Source organism: Urocitellus parryii, chromosome 12 (assembly GCF_045843805.1).
Source record: "Urocitellus parryii isolate mUroPar1 chromosome 12, mUroPar1.hap1, whole genome shotgun sequence".
NCBI classification, from domain to species: Eukaryota; Metazoa; Chordata; class Mammalia; order Rodentia; family Sciuridae; genus Urocitellus; species Urocitellus parryii.
The window spans coordinates 21,790,922-21,807,474 of record NC_135542.1 but is presented as its reverse complement, the minus strand read 5'-3'; the positions used below and the strand labels follow the sequence as shown (position 1 = coordinate 21,807,474).

At 43.6% G+C, this 16,553-nt stretch overlaps 1 protein-coding gene and 1 long non-coding RNA gene across 2 annotated transcripts in view; one reads left to right on the top strand and one right to left on the bottom strand.

Annotated features, from left to right (window-relative positions):
* LOC144249817 (mitotic checkpoint serine/threonine-protein kinase BUB1-like) overlaps positions 1 to 430 on the bottom strand; it is a 48,988-nt gene extending 48,558 nt beyond the window's left edge. Inside the window, 1 exon segment of the mRNA XM_077792023.1 lies at positions 360 to 430. Within this exon segment, the coding sequence (XP_077648149.1) occupies positions 360 to 385 (26 nt within the window). The 5' untranslated portion in view covers positions 386 to 430.
* Positions 431 to 609: 179 nt separating this feature from the next.
* Positions 610 to 4,760, top strand: LOC144249800 (uncharacterized). The gene is made up of 2 exons (XR_013342318.1): positions 610 to 801; positions 4,470 to 4,760. It is a non-coding gene; the product is annotated as an uncharacterized LOC144249800 (long non-coding RNA).
* The last annotated feature ends 11,793 nt before the right edge of the window (positions 4,761 to 16,553 follow it).

Here is a 16,553-nt window from a genome sequence, read left to right as displayed (position 1 = left end):
GCCGGGTTTTGGTGGACTGGACACTCCTCCCACAGCGGCGCCCCATGCCCACGGATAGGTTTCCTTAAGGAACAGCAAGACCTCCAAGGGCCTCCCAAGCTGCCGCAATGCCCCTAAACGGTCGGCGTGGCCGCAGATCTCGAGTAGCCAGGGTCTCAGTGGGACCACCCTCTACTCGGTGACTCGGAAGTGGGCCGCAGCCTTGAGGCGAGGGGGGACCCAAACCAGGAACGCAGGCAGGTCCCTGCCGAGGGCCCAGGGGCGGAAGGCCAGAGCCCTAACTGTCCCAGCCCCCTCAGGGGCCCAGAGTCGGGGATCATGAGCTCGCGGCGCCCACACTCCACTAGCCGGACACTCACTGAAAGACATTTTCCGGGTTATCCATGGCGAGAGGACGCAGGCCGGCTGCAGGACCACAGACAACGAAAGCTAGTAGCACCGCCGATTTGAGTCTCCCGCGCAGCCGCAGTCGCGGTGCCGAGCGTTGGCAAAGCGCCTGGCCATTGGCTGTGGCAGCAGACGGTCTGGCCAATCGCCGAGGCCGTTTCCGGAAGACCAAGTTTTGCCCCCTGCGCGCCGGCGGCCCCTTCCCACTTCCGGCCGGCTGAAGGAAAGGAAGCCGTCGGGGTGGAGGCCTCCCCTCGTAGGGGCGACTTTCCATCCCGCGTCCCGGGCTGTCAGGAAAGCACCAAATGACCCAGCCAAGGAAGGCCTCCTCGCGGATCCTAAAGTGCTGTGCACTGGAAAAACCTGAGTGGTCTTGGTTTACTAATTGTAGCATAAGGGCACGCATGCTTTTAGGTAATTTTCTGGTTGGCAGCGTTAATTATGCATGGCATGTGAAGGTGGTGGTTTGGGACCCTTGAGACCTCTGGACTTGGCTGATGTAATAGGCTGGGTGCAAAGGAGAGAACGAGGGCTTTGGAGAGGTTACAGAATGCCAGGGAGGAAGTTTTCAGCTTTTTTATTTGTTTGTTTGTTTTTTGTTAGGTCTAGGCATTCTGGAGACCGAGTTCTCAGGTATTATAAAATCCTATGATCAGTGTCCAGGTATCCAAGAAGAAATAGAAAATATGTGATGTTCCTTAATTGAGAGTGAGTGGAAAAAAGTTAATCTTCTCTGCCCCTTGATCTTTAATAACTTACCACTCTACCTCTCAAGGTTGTTCAAAGACTACTTGACAATGTAAGTGGAATATAAAGTACTGTTCATGTGATTACCTTCCTTTAAGAAAGAGGTCTTGTGAATGTTCTAGCTCCCTTAGGCTTCTCAAGTTAAATTCCAAAATATATATATATATATATATATATATATATATATATATGTGTATGTATGTATGTATATATATATATATATATATATATATATATATCAGCTTCTGGAAATCCAGGTACTGAGTCTGGAATTTCTTCCAGCAGACCCATTATTTTGGAGCTATAAAGTGTCTGATTGACGGAGTTTATTACTCAGAGAATGCTCACTTTGAAGTCTTTAAATGGTTAGTCTTCTACTAACCATCATTAGAACTGAGACATTTTTCATTCTACCAACTCAAGCATCTGATAGTGGCTCAGTAATCAGGAAATGCTGATATTCACCATCTGTCGTGAAGTAGGTGCCATTAGACTTATTCCTGATTACAACCTTAGAACTTGAAATTAAGGAACTAGTGGTTTTATCTGGGACATGAAGATACAAAGAAAATGTCTAAAAGTGGTGTATGTGTATATTAAGAGCCAGGTGAGAATTCAGACTGTATCTGCCAGGGGAGGTCAGAGAAGTGGGGAGGTAATGAGACCTTCATTCATGTAAGTCTTCACTTTGAGATGAGACTTGCTGAGAGGCTTTCTGATCATTGAAAGCATAATCAGAGTAAGTATTGAAAATAATAATTTGGCCTTTTTATTTGGGTGAACCCAAATGTGAGACACTTGGAGGCTGCTATGTTTGGGGTAGGTATCCCCCAAAGGTCCACGTGTTAAACTCTTGGTCCCCAAAGTGATGCCATTAGAACTGTTAAGAGTCAGGGTCGAGTGGAAGATCCTTAGGGGGGCTGTAAAACCCCAGTCCCTTCCTCCCCTTCAGTTTTACACCACAAGATGCTCCCACTATGATGTACTGCTTCACCACAGGCCTAAAGCAATGGGGCCAATAGATCATGGACTGGAACCTTCAAATCTGTGAGCCAAAATAAACCTCTTCTCTTTATGAGTTTATAATCTCAGGCAGTTCATTATAGCAATGGAAAGCTGACTAGGGCCAAAAGAAATAAGAGATGGAAAAATCAATTCTCCAAGAAGTAGTAGACCCCCTTTATGATCATTTCTTGTATTTGTATTAAGTATTTCCTGTGGTATCCTCTTAAAAACTTCAAGCTTTCATTCTGTTCTGCTCTTATCATTATTTTCTCAGTCTAGCTGCATGTCTATCACTGAATAAACATTTTCCTATTCAGACCCAGTTGGCTTGGTGAAGGTTTGGATGATATTAAAATTTGAAATCACTCAGAACCCACAGAGATCAGTTTTCCCCATTTTGTTAGCCTCTTTGGTTTTTCTAAAATCTATGGTGCATTTTTATCAGTATCCCTCAACTTTTTCATTAATTTATGTCATGATACAGTAATTGGTACATATTTGGAAGAACACCAGTGGCATTTCAAAGACTAATAAATCTTTCCAGATATTTTAGTTTCAAGGAACAAGAAACCCAGCTTGAGATAATTTATTCACCATAAAGTAAACTTACTTAATAACACAATAAACTTACTTAATAACACAATAATTCTGACTGGTGGGTGGGCTTCAGGTAGTTTGATCAGGACTCTTAACTCCCTTTCTCTTCAGTTTTCTCAGTTCTATTTCCTCTATTGGTTTTGTCCTCAGGCTGACTTTCTTCGTGGCAGCAAAACAAAAACTACTTACTGTACAGTCCCAAATGCCCTCTATGTCACTCCTAACTAGTTAGATTACTTTCCTTCCCATGAAGCCTCCTCAGGAATAGTTATATGCCCTCGGAAAATCTGGGGCTTTGGGAACTGAAATGGGAAACTTGTGCTGGGGAGGCCCTTTCAGGTATACAGCAGTCTCCTTATAATCACAGTTCTCCTTTATGGGGAGGTGGCCCGTGCCTTGTTAGGGGGCTCTTCTTCCTGCCAAGGAGGGTATCCACCATCTAAGAAATAGAAGTCTAGAGTAATTATTGAAGAACAAAAGACAAAGTTGGAAAGAGTTTCAAAAAGGTGGAGCCTTGATAGGTCCAGTCCACACAGCAGCTGGAGCTGGACAGCTAGAAGGTGGCTCCTGTGGTTTATTTAAGGGGCACATCAAAGTCAGGGATAAGGTTTCAGGGATGGAGTCTTGCCTTGTGATGTGATGTCTTATAGTCAGCAGCTTGATTGGCATCTTGGCAGGTTCCACCCATTTCAGAGGGCTGTGCAGCTATAGCAGGGCACCCCATCTCTGGTGCTGAGTGGGACCTTGGGCAGAGCTGAAGTTCACCTGCATCAGGAGGTCTCTACCTGTGGGGGTGCCATGGGAAGTTCCCAGTGCCAGACCTGTCCCCTCACTGGGCTGTGATGCCCCTCACTGGCTGTGGTGCCCATTGTCCACATACAGACCAAAGATGGATCTTGACACTGTGTCACGTTGAAGAAGAAATTAAAAAACCACTGGAAATAAATGGGTAACTCTGGCTAACTTCAAACTACTGACCCACAGTTGCTTTGGTCATTAGTGGGTGACTGCTCTTCATTTTCTTCCGAAGACAGCCTTGACCATCACATTGCTATGAGACCGTCACATTGCTAATGAGAGGCCAAAAACCACAGGGCCTGCTTACAAGCCCAGTAGAGGGCAGGCTGGGGGGCTGGAAGATGGTGTCCGCCTGTCCTGTGTTCTCTGGACTTCCATGGCATTTGGAAAAGAAAAAAAGAGATTTCAGAAAACACAATGCCCTGTTCTATTTGGATTAGCTTTTCTTGTAAACCCTCTTTTAGAGAGAATTGTGTCCCTCCTCTGAAACTGAAATATAGAAGTTCTAGTCCCAGCCACCTCAAAATGTACCTCTTAATATGCTATCTTATAAGAAGGGAAAATTTGAACACGGACACCTGAAAGGGAGGACAGTATGGAGAAGCAGGGAGAAGGTGGTCATCTGCCAGCCTGGGACAGAGACCTGGAACAGATCCTTAGTGGTCCCTGGAAGGAACCAACCCTGCTGATATCTTGGTCTTGGACTTCGAGCCTCCAGAGCTATAAGAAAATAAATTACTATTGTTTAAGCCACCCAGGCTAGGGTGCTTTGTTAGGGTAGTTTGCTCCAGCAAACTAATACTGACCTCCAACGTATGTCCCAATCTGGCCTGTTTCTCTTCCCTCTAAATGCCAGTTGAACCAGCAGAGGTAGGGGGTGATGTCTGACAGGTAGGACATCTGATGGAAGTTAACAGCTGTCAAATCACCTTCAGCAGGAGGAAGAAAAAGCAGCTCCTGGCAAGCCAGAGTTGGCCTGGCACCGGCCGCTGACCTGGGCTGTCGTGCTGAACATGAGCAACTGCACTGAATGTTCTCAGCAGAACACTCACTGGATTGTACCTGCTCTTGGCAGCACCCAATCCTTGAACCCCACATCCCTGCCCACATAATCACCAAACACAAGACCAGATCTTGTAAGTCCTTCTGACACTTTCTTTAGGATATGTGTTCCCCTTAGCAAACTGTCTCCCTTGTGGCAATGAACTAATAAACCTAACATGCTTTCTGGTTGTCTTTGATAAACAAGAGTTTCAGAACCACTCTGACTTTGTTTTATATACACCTGAGTCATTGGGGTACCTCCGCCCTACTCTACCCCACCCAACCAGGTCATTTTATACAGTTTAATGCCATTATACAACACTAACTTGTTTTTACTATCATTACATTAATAGCTTTCGTACTGATTTTATTATTGAATTTTTCCCTTTGTTTCACGTGGAATTTTTAAAAAAATATTTAATTGTAGACAGACACAATACCTTTATTTTATTTATTTTTATATAGTGCAGAGGATTGAACCCAGTGTCTGATGTGTGCCAGGCAAGCACTCTGCCACTGAACCCCAACCCCAGTCCTAGCTTGGATTTTCTTAATATAGAATGTAGTATAGGAAGAGGGTTCCATTTTAGATTTATAATTGTGATAAATTTTTTAAAAACTCTTTATAATTAGAGTTTCATTTTAACTTTTAAGTTTTTGAGTTTAGTCAGCTGCCTACAAGAATGGAATAAACATAATCCTCTTGTCTACAAACATAAGAGGTCAGGGATGAGCTCTTGTAAATAACCCTTTATTCCCAAGGTAACTTTTGTATGTGTTGGTTTAAATATCATTCTTGATGCTTTTTAGGGTTTTATGTGAGCTCCTAATGGGCTAGCATTTTTATCCATTTTTATCAGGCCCCATCAGCCTGAGTACTGCAAAACTAGGGTCCCCCATGGGAAAAATGGCCCTCTCAAGTCATCCCTTGCCAGTGGAATTCACAATGATTACAGTTCTTTTGGGAAGTGCTATCAATATCTATCAACGACAAGCCTACCCAGCTCACTCCCAGGAAGAGAAGCCATGGGGTGAAGCACAGTTGGGGATAAGGGGTGTGTAGAGGACACCCAGTGCCTAATGCCCAGCAGCCCAACGCTGGAGTGAGGCGTGTGCTCAGACACGGGACAGCAGTGTGAGCTGCAAAGCAGTCAACCTGGAATCTTACACACACTAGAAGGATCGAGTCTGGTTTGCAGCGATGATCTTATGTTCGGTTCTGCCCAAAATGCAAGAGGCAGAGGCAGGAAAATAATTCCAATATTGTAAAACAAAGGTGAAAAATGCATATTTCCACATGATTATATAACAGAGGTACAGATAAGAAAGGGTATTGTTATTAGTTTTGTAAATAGTTGGTTTACTAGGAAAAGGACAGAGGTGTGTAAAGAAGAAAATAGAAATAGGGAAGGAAAATGGAAATTTTCAACACTTACTAAACTTTCTGAGTAAGTGCAGCATTAGAAAGAAGCCAGAGGAAGAGCAAAACAAGTAGGGGTGGGGGTGGAGAGTAATAAAGGCAGCAGTAATAAAGTTCCCAAAAGCAAGCAAGAGAAGGTCCCCCAGAATAACTCCTTGAACTACCTCAGCATCAGCATCCCCGGGAAGAAGTGGAAATGATGCACCAGAGCCCACTCATTGTGTTCATTATGCTTGGCTGCACTGAAATTTGTGGAGCAGCCCATATCATCAAGAAAACTCAGACATGGTGGGATGTTTCTCTGGTTTTAATCCTGTTATAGTTTTTGAAACCTTGCCTCCCTTTAGTGTTTCCCTCTTCCTAAATACAGCTGGGAACCCCTAAGCTAGGAGAGGGGCTGGGTTATGGAAGAGACTCTTACCCTCTGCCTCCCCACCCACCCCTATGTCTGGGCCTGTTGATGTCCCCCATGCCTCTGCCTTTACTTACTTCAGGAAATGCATGGTACAAACTGAGCTGGAGGAGAGGGTCCAAGTCAAAGAACTTGCCAAGGAGCTGAGACTATGAAGTAAGGGACAAAGCTTCAATTGTGCAAGACAGGATGGAACCAGGAGCCAGCAAAGAGGCAAAACGTGACCTGAAGCAAGTGATTTGGGAAGCAAGATGAGAAGGTCCTGCTGAGCCCCATTAACAGAACAGGGCTCACAGCTCAATGGTGCCCTGGCCAGAGGGTGTGTTAGGTCACCTTAGAGATGCACAGCTCACATGGAGAAACGTGTATTTCCATGCAACCCGAGTGGTCCCCGCACATAATTTCCCAAGTGCTTCTGCTCTCAGAGTGAGTGTTCCCTGTTGCTCATCTGAACTGGAGTCACCTGTACTATATGCAATTTGAAATTCCGCACTGGACTCCTGCTTTGGTCTTCATGGCATATTTCAGCATAAGCATGGAACCCTTTCTTGCTCTTAGAAACCTACCTTTCTGAGCCCAGGATTCTCTTCTAGTCCCTGCAGGTGAACTTGCAGCTGCCACACTTTACAGGTACTCTTCCCTGGATTCCTCATGCTGGGCCTTGGTGTACCTGCTAGTCTGAGCTTCTGACACCAGTCCCACAAATGGGGTTATTTTCTAGGGAGTAGGGTCAAACCCCAGCACCATTTGTTAAAAGACTCATCTTTCTCAATTTAATTTCCCTTTTGAAAATCAGTTAACCACAAATATGTGGGCTTATTTCTGGACTCTCATTCCATGATCTACATGTCTATCTTTATGCCAATACCACGCTGTTTTAGTTACTGTAGCTTTGGAGTAGATTTTGAGATCAGGGTGTGAGTCCTCCAACTTTGTTCTTTTTCAAGGTTGCTTTGGCTATTTTGCTTCTCTTCTAATACCACATGAATTTTGGATCAGCTTGTCCACTTCTCCAAACAAACAAACAAAGTCATTGTTTTGATGGTGACTGCATTGAATATATACAACAAGTTGAGGAATATTCCCATCTTATCAATACTGGTCTCCAAACAAGAACACAGAGTATCTATATTCAGGTCTTTAATTTCTTTCAATAATATTTTATAGTTTTCAGTAAACAAGTCTTGTTACTTAGCTATATTTATTTCTAAGGATCATATTCTTTTTGATGCTATTGTAAATGGAATTGCATTCTTAATTTCATTTCTTGATCAGTCATTGCTAGTGTGTAGAAATACAATTGATTTTTATATATTGATCATGTAACCTGAAACTTGACTGAATTTATCAGCTCTTAATAGTTTTGTGGTTGACTCGCCAATGTTTCCTTTATGTGAGGTCATGTCATCTAAAAATAGTAAGTTTTACTACTTCTGTTCCAAGTTGGGTGCCTTTCATTTCTTTTTCTTGCCTAATTGCTCTGAATAGAAATTCCAGTGCAGTTTTAAATAGCAGTAGTGAGAGCAGACTCTTTGTCTTGTTCCTAATTTTAGGAGAAAAGCTTTCAGTCTTTCATTATTAAGTGTGATGATAGATATCCCTTTATTGGATTGAGAAAATTTCCTAGTTTGCTTAGTATTTTGTTTTGATTTTTATCATGAAAGGTAAGTTCTCTTTCTGTATGGATTGGGATAATCATGTGTTTCTTCCGCATTCTATTAAAACGATGTATTTGCATGAGCTGCTGTTGTGTATTCATTCACTCTCTCTTGCATTCATGGGATAATTTCACTTAGTGATGGTGTATAGTCCTTTTACTATGAGGCTCAATTCAGTTTTCTGGTATTTTGTTGAAGATTTTTGTCTGTATATTCTCTAGAGCTATTGGTTGGTAGTTTTTATTTTTGTGATGTGTTTATCTGGCTTTGGTATCAGGGAATACTGGCATCATAGAATGAGTTGGGAAGTACTCTTTTCTGAATGTCGGAGAGTTTAAGGATTGGCATAATTCTTCTTTAAATGTTTGGTAGAATTCTGCTGTGAAGCAATCTAGTCTTGGGTGTTTCTTTGTTGAAAAGTTTTTAAAAATTATTGATTGAATCCTTTTACTTGTAAGTTTATTCAGATTGTTTATTTTTTTTTCTTGAGTCAGCCTTGCTAGTTGGTTTCTAGGCATTTGTCCATTTTATCCATGTGACCAATCGTGTTGGTGTATAGTTGTTCAGAGAGCTCTCTTATGATCCTTCTAATTTCACTAGAGACACATGAAAAATGTCTCTTCCCAGGGAAGCTTACTTGAGTTCTTAAACAGAGCTGATCACCTGGACATATCCCTGGTACATATTTGCTCTGTGACCCATGCCATAGACCTCAAACCAGGCAGTGGGTACATAAAATAAAGGCCATGTTAACTAAAAATGATCCTGATTATCTACTACACCTTGCCTTAGTGCTCTGGGCACACAGGATAATGCAGCTTGTGAACATGCCAAGGGTTACCTCTTAGATCTTGACTCCAGACATCCTCAGAGAAAAACTAGGAGTGCGTGAAAGGGGCCTAATTGCATTAGCATTTTCCTTATGAGATGTTACCATACAAATAGAAGATTGGGTGCTTGCTTTAAGTAAGTTCACGATTGTGCAGAATTTATGAGTGCCGTAGAGGAAGAATGTACAAATATGACTAAACAAATATTCCTCAAGACCAAGAACACTGAAATGGAGTCATCTATGCACATGTGTAGGTTTAGCCATTGAATTTCCCAGGCATCAAACAACTCATGCCAGCTGTTCATTACCAATATTACAGATTCCTTCGTGGTAGCAAAGCTGAGCTTTCTACCCACTGCTTGCCTTTTGGGGAGAGTTAAATGAGTGGGAAGGCAAAGAAGAACCCAGACTCCAAAGGAAATCTCCTGAGGTTGAGTGGTACAGGACAGTGATGGCAGTGGTACAGGACAGGTCCACTCTGAAGCTCCTTTGGCACTTTCCTGCATCTCTAGCTTGAACCAGGTGCAGCTGGTTCAAGACAAGCACAGCTGCACATGCCAGGCACATGTCATTTCTGCCTCCCTGTCAACAACACTGCCCTCATGCCTGGGCCACATGCCTCACTCAGGGGAAAGCCACCTCTCTGTTCTTCAGGGGCAGTGCTGCTGTGACTGTTCTCCCATCCACTCTGAGAGCTGGGCTGGGTCCATCACAGGGTCCCTGCATCCGGCCTCTGCTGGATGGCAAGAACAAATCTGTCACGAGGAGTCTGTCTCTACCACCTTGCCTCTCTCTCCAAGAATCCATGCAGAACCTGAGATGGTTTATGTCCCCTCCCCCACCCTGGAAGCATCATGCTTGAGAGACCCTCACTTCAATTTTTAAGATAGGAAAGCAGAACTTTAGGGAGCTTAAGTGTCTTGACTCCGGCCATAGCCATGAACTGTGAATGTAGGCAGCCTCCTCAGGAGCTCCCTTAACTCAGATCTAGTGGGGCCTGGACACACATCCTTTTGAAAGCCTCTGCTTGATTTTCTTTGGGCTGGGTCTGCTATCTCCCCAGCAAAATCAACCAGTTCCTCAGCCTCATGTCTTGGAGTAGAGTCCATGGTTCTCCCAGAGGCATTCTCTACCTCTTCAGTGGAGCAAGTTCCCTCTTGGGGAAAAAGGGCCCTTTAACTTGCCTGGTGTGGCAAATGGCTCACTCTGACCACAATATGGTCATAGGACATACTGTGTGCTCTGATACCATTCTACCCAGATGGGGAGAGGTGTTGGTGATATGGTTTCAGGGGTTGGCTGCGATGCTTCCTGTATTTCCCAGCTGTTCTTGTAGCATCACAGGGGAACTGTGGTGGTGGGGGGGGACTGCTGCCATTGACAGTTCAGATACCCAAAGTAGTTGTCTCCCCGACCCATGCTACACTGCTCAGATTTGCCTACAGGATCTTCAGTGGCTTCATTGCCTCCTGGCCTTGGAACACTCTTGTCTGAAGGACTCCAGACCTTCCTAGGTGGAGGGACTAAAAATCTACCTAGAAAATCAGCTGCACAGAAATGCCGAGAGGAGACATGCCAAGACGGAGTCAGCACTGTGCAGGGCACCTACGTCAGGTCTGGGGCCAGTGAATAGTTCAGTTTGATTGTCTGCTTTCGTATTCCCTCCTGCTGCCTCCTGCAGGTGCTGGTGAGACTCTTCCTCCTGGGCTCCCTTGCTCTTATTCTTTTGTTATTTGGGGTGTAGTTCTTTCTGGAATTCTCTCTCATTTTTTAAAAAAGTTTTTATGTAATTTTATTTGCCTTATTGCATATGTAAGGGTACTGAAGTAGGACAGGAGTTGCGACATGGAGAGAGACAGATTTTGTAAGCTTTGAAAAGTGTTTGAGGCCAGGGGCTGGGGCTGGGGCTCAGTGGTAGAGCGCTTGCCTAGCACAAGTGAGGCCCTGGGTTCATCCTCAGCACCACATAAAGATAAATAAATAAAATAAAGGTATTGTGTCCATCTACAACTACAAAAAAGTACTTTAAAAAAAGTGTATCTTTTATTTGGATTAAAACTTGATATAACATTTGCCCCTGTTCCATCACTTGGCCATCATTAAGTAACAAATCTCCCGAGAATCTAACACCCAGATTTCTTTATGACTTTTCTGTTTTGTTTTTAACTTAAAAAGCTCTTTTGGGAGGGACTTATTTTGTGTTTTCTCAGTTTTCTGGTCCTTTCTGTTCCAAAGGGGATCTGTGGCAGCCTTTCCCAAGGAGACCCTCCTATAAATCCATTTGACTGACTTCAAGAAGCTGACAAAATTATTTAGCACTGAATCAGTTTTCCTGGAGTGTCCAGCATTATCTAAAGGACCAAGTTTCTATCCTGATTCATACATATTTTCAATGACACTTATAGGTTTTTTTCTTTGAGAAAATTATACTGGAACCATGGGCAGTTTCCCCAAATGTTTTCTTTCTAGATGCATTAAGAGTTGTGAATGCAGTCTACCAAGATTTGCAACCGTATACCTCTACCATGGTACCATTGAACTGTCAGATTAAAATGGCAGGAGGGAAACTTCCTGTCCTCTTGGTGACCATGGGGTGGGGTGCAGGTGAGAAACAGGGAGGCTACGGGCACATGCCCTTTCATTTTCTAGGTGTCCTGGAAGCGGCATGGCTGTGGAGTCACAGGGACCAAGTCTGGACAGTGGCTCTATTTCTCCTCCCCTGTGTGGTCTCAGGAGCACCACAGCCTCTGCAGGCCTGCTTGCTTACTTTTTAAAAAATTCTATACAGTGGTTGTAAGTGGGATGATTTATGCCTGTGTCTGGGATAAAGGGTAAATCAATGATTTATTTGGTTTGATTTGCCTCATCACCAAATCCTAAGACACAACATGCTCATGTCCGTTTTCCTGACTTCTGGATGTATAAGGCAGAGCCTCCTCAGAATGAAGTGAGCACCAGTGCATACCAGTGACACTGTAGAGGACACCAGGGCACACCAGTGACACTATTGCAATGGAAATGAGTTGGCTTGCTGTCTCGACCTACTGGTTATTGGGTTCAAGGGCTCAAATAACAAGAGTCAGATCCTGTGAAATGCACTGTCAGTGCAAATGAGGGGATTGCCAATGGAGGAAATGAGGCACAGATGGCCTTGGAAAAATGTCACCAGGGCTGTGACAGTAGAATGCTTCTACAGAGACTCCAAGTGGTAGAGCATGGGCATCCTCCTAGCATTGTCCAGTTTGTGGAATGAACTGCAGAAAAAAGGAGGGGACTCTTGGGTGACCAAGCATTCTGGTTTGCCCAAGACTGGATGTGGGACTTTCAGTGCTAAAACAAGGATAGGTCCAGGCACCTGGGAACTCCTTGGCCAAAAAGAGGTGGCACTCAGAGGAATAGCAGTGTAAGAGAGATATAAAGGGAGACTATGACCTTTGTCCAGGGGAAGGAGCTGGGGGCATTGTGCTGGGCTTTGCCAGTGGCCGCTTGGTTGAGTGTGGACACTGCTACTTGCCTGTCTAGCTTCTGTCCTATTTCCAGGAAAGCATTTTCAAATCCCTTAGCAGAGCTTCTCCACTTAGGCCTCGTCCCTAAGGCCTTCTCTCTCTCACAACTCTCTCACTTTACCTGTTCCCACTCACTCCTGCAGGAGGTGACGGTGTCAGATTTAGGGCCTAATGGAGAGTGGAAGTTGGTATCTAAGAGAGGTAAGTGAGGAAGGAGAGTGACCTAGGGATAAGCCCAGCCTCACTCAGGGAAGGTTTCTGGTGAGTGCCTACTGAGCACTGTGCACATTGTCCTAGCATGTGTTCTGTGTGTGCACTATCATGTTCACAGTGGGGAGGATCAGGATCTCACAACACACCTGTGTGTTTCCTAATAAATTACTGCAGCCTGTTCTAGATACGGTGTCCTTGTAAGTGTACAACCACTACAAGTATACATGGTGGCCTGGCTTTTCCTCTTGGATTTGGATTGTGCCAATCTCATGGCTGGGAACATGTTCCTATCCAGTTTTTAAATTTAATCTTTTTTTTTTTTTTTTTAAGAGAGAGGGAGAATTTTAATATTTATTTCTTTTAGTTATCGGCGGACACAAGATCTTTGTTTGTATGTGGTGCTGAGGATCGAACCCGGGCCGCACGCATGCCAGGCGAGCGCGCTCCCGCTTGGGCCACATCCCCAGCCCATCAGTTTTTAAATTTAAAAAATAATTTATTTTTTATTTGTCAATGGATCTTTTATTTTATTTATTTATATGTGGTGCTGAGGATCGAACCCAGGGCCTCACACATGCCAGGCAAGTGGTCTACCACTGAACTACAACCCCAGCCTCTCCTACTCACTTTTTGCTTGGTTAAATTTTAACCTTTATACCTCAGTGTCCCCAAATTTGGATCAGATGGACTAACCCTCATATATTCATATTCACATGGGGCTTCTACAACCAGACCCACAAATAGAAGTTAAACATAAAACCAGAGAGGCTGCAATAAGGAAAATATCCATATAGACAGGAAGTATACTTTAAACCAAGGATTGATGAACCGTTTTTTTAAAAAAAAAACCCAGATAGAAAATATTTTGGGTCTGTGGGCCACATGGAATCTGTTGCAAGCACTCAGCTCAGCTGTTGTGGCATGAAAAGCTGCCATAGACAGTGTGTGAATGTATGGGCATAGCTATGTGCCAATAAAACTTTATTTATAAAAATAAGTGATGGGCTGAATTCCAGGGATTGTAGCATCAGGACCCTGCTTTAGACTAGGTGTTTCAATGCCAGATACAAAGATCATGTGGGGAAAATTGTTTAAAACACATGCCCAGGCCTTATTCCTCAGGAATTCTGGTGCAGAAGACTGGTATGGAGACTGAGAAGAGACAGTGGTAAAATAAGTTTAAGTATTATAGAAATGTTTAAGTATTATAAGTTTAAGTATTATAGAAATAAAAAAGTAGATTAATATAATTAGCACCTGTCCTACCGTTACCTGTTTCAAAGCTATCAACGTTCTGCTGCTTTTGACTCATTGTTTCCTCCCTACTAGCTGCTCCCCTCCCCCGGGAAGTGCTAGGGAGGGAGTCCAGGGCTGGCACACGCTGGGCAGGTAGGTGCTCTACTCCCGAGCCACACCCTTTGCTGCTTTTGTGTTTTCAATCAGTATTTTAAAGCAAGTCTCAGACATCATATCATGTCACCTGAAACACTTACAGATGTGCAGAGGACTAAAGTGGATGGGAGAACAATGCCATATGATAGCAAAAGAGTAACAGTTCCCAAGTCTCTTCTTATACCTGTTTGTGTGAAATTTTCCTCAGTTGTTTCAAATTTTTACAGTTGGGGAAAAAAATCAAGTTTTGCAGTTGGTAAAAGCTGGATGCTTCTTATGTAACGTGGTCTGTGCATCAGTTCAATGGGTCTTTTGAATCTTTGCTGTTAATATTTTCACTGTAAAAATTCTCCCTCCTGGGCTGGGTTGAATCTCAGTGGTAGAGTGCTTGCCTAGCATGTGGGAGGCATTGGATTCAAATCAATCCTCATTACCAAATAAAAAAATAAATAAAGATTTATGTCCATTTACAACTAAAAATATTTTTTTAAAAATTCTCTTTCCTTTTCCTTATGCCCATTTTGTTGTTGTTGAAATACTTGACCATTTGCTATGCATTTTTAGCTTTTAGCTAATTTCATCTTTATGGGATCTCTTAACATGTCTTTTTTCCCTTGTATTTCTTAAAATATATATATATATATATATATATATATATATATATATATATATATATATATATTTGTAGTTGGACACAATCTCTTTATTTTATCTATTTGTTCTTATGTGGTGCTGAGGATTGAACCCAGGGCCTCTCACATGCTAGGTGAGTGCTCTACTGCTGAGCCACAACACTGGTCCCTCCCTTGTATTTCTGATATATCATTTGCCTGACCTAGAGGCTTGATTAGATTTGTGTGTTCAACATTTTCCCCCTCAGAAAAGTTAAATAGGTGGAGTCCTGTGCTTTCCATTGTGTCACCACAGGAGCCAGAGTGTCTGGTTTTGTCATGGCTAGGGGGCTTGGTGTTAGGTTACCACATACTTGCCAACCTGTCATTAGCCAGTGTTAGTAGCCCTGATGACCACTACCTACCCACCTCCATCATCTCCTGGAATTTGCCAGATAATGATTTCAAAAGTTTTATTCTTTCACACTTATTTACCGAAATATATTCATAAAATATACATCACATATTCCAGGTGAGAATTGTGACAGATGGGAAAGGGCTGCTCTGCTGTGTCAGAATGATCTGGTTGACCCAGGTCTCTGGCCTCATGTTTCTATGGGCTGAAGAATTTTGTAAGCTATCTTCAATTTCGTGTGTGTGTGAGTGTGTGTGTGTGTGTGTGTGTGTGTGTGTGTGTGTGTGTGTGTGATTTAAATCCTTTCTTAAGCTGCTTATGTTTTTCTTGTTGCTCATATTGGGCATTTTGGCTGGTGAAGGACTCCTGTGTCCCTTTGACAAAACTTCCAGGATGACATCCTTGCTTTATGGCACTGCAGAGACACTCAAGTTTCATCTCAGACATTCCTGCCTTGCCCTGGAATCAGCCTTTCTCCAGGAGCTCTGGTTCCCCTAGTAGGGAATGGTATTTAAAGATCTGAATCTGGGTGCTGGTTGCTCACTGCTGTGGGGTAGGTATTGCTTCTGAATTTTTTTCATGAGCAGAAGTAGCTCATGCAAGTCAGTGAAAAACAAACAGTGAAGTCATACTATTTCCAACTCAAATTTAAGATAAATCCAGAACTGGGTGGACTTTCTCTGTGGAGTCAGGACCAGAACCATCACAGTTCACAGCCTAATTGTTTCCAAGAACGGAGTGCGTGGGAACCCTTGATGCCAGCCTGCCTGCTGGGAACTTTAAGGAGCATAAGCATGTATTCCCAGCAGGAGGCCACTTGTGCCTGTGGGCCTCATGGAGGCCAGAGTGAGTCCATCAGAGTCCACTTGTGGGAAGGCTCTCATCCTGGGGAGAAGAAGAGGCTGTTGTATCAGGGGTGATCTCATAATGAAGCCATGGCTGTTTGGAGGCGAGCTCATTCCTGAGGACAACATGGTGTCTGTTTCAGGAATCTGTCCCTTCCCTCTCCCGGAATTCCTGTCTAGCACTTGGCATAAGTGAGAACAGTAAGTAAAAGGCTTACTTACATAAAAACACTGGGGAAGACATTGCAAATGTTGTCCCTTGTGATGACATGAAGGAAAGCTGTGTTTTCTGGTTCTTTTCCCCACCCAGTACCTTCTATCCCAGCCCAGGGCTGCATGTGGGGTGGGGAGGTGCAGAGGTGCTCATGATCTATAGGAAAAGCCCCTCAAGGTTCCTGGAGAAGAAGGATGGAAGGGCTTGGTCAGGGGCTAAGCTCTGCATAGGCAGGGGCCAGGTAAATCTGAGTAGTAAAATATCTTTACTAGAACTCCAGAAGTACTCTAGCTGGGCAGTATTGGGAATTAGGCAGACATTACGATATCCACATTTTTCTCTCTTCAAACCTCAGTGCAGTGGCCAGATGACCCATAAGATGCCACACTCTCATCTGAAAAGAAGGACTAGTTGGACAAGCCCCAGGGGTCGGAACTCTTAACATTTTTTTAGTTGT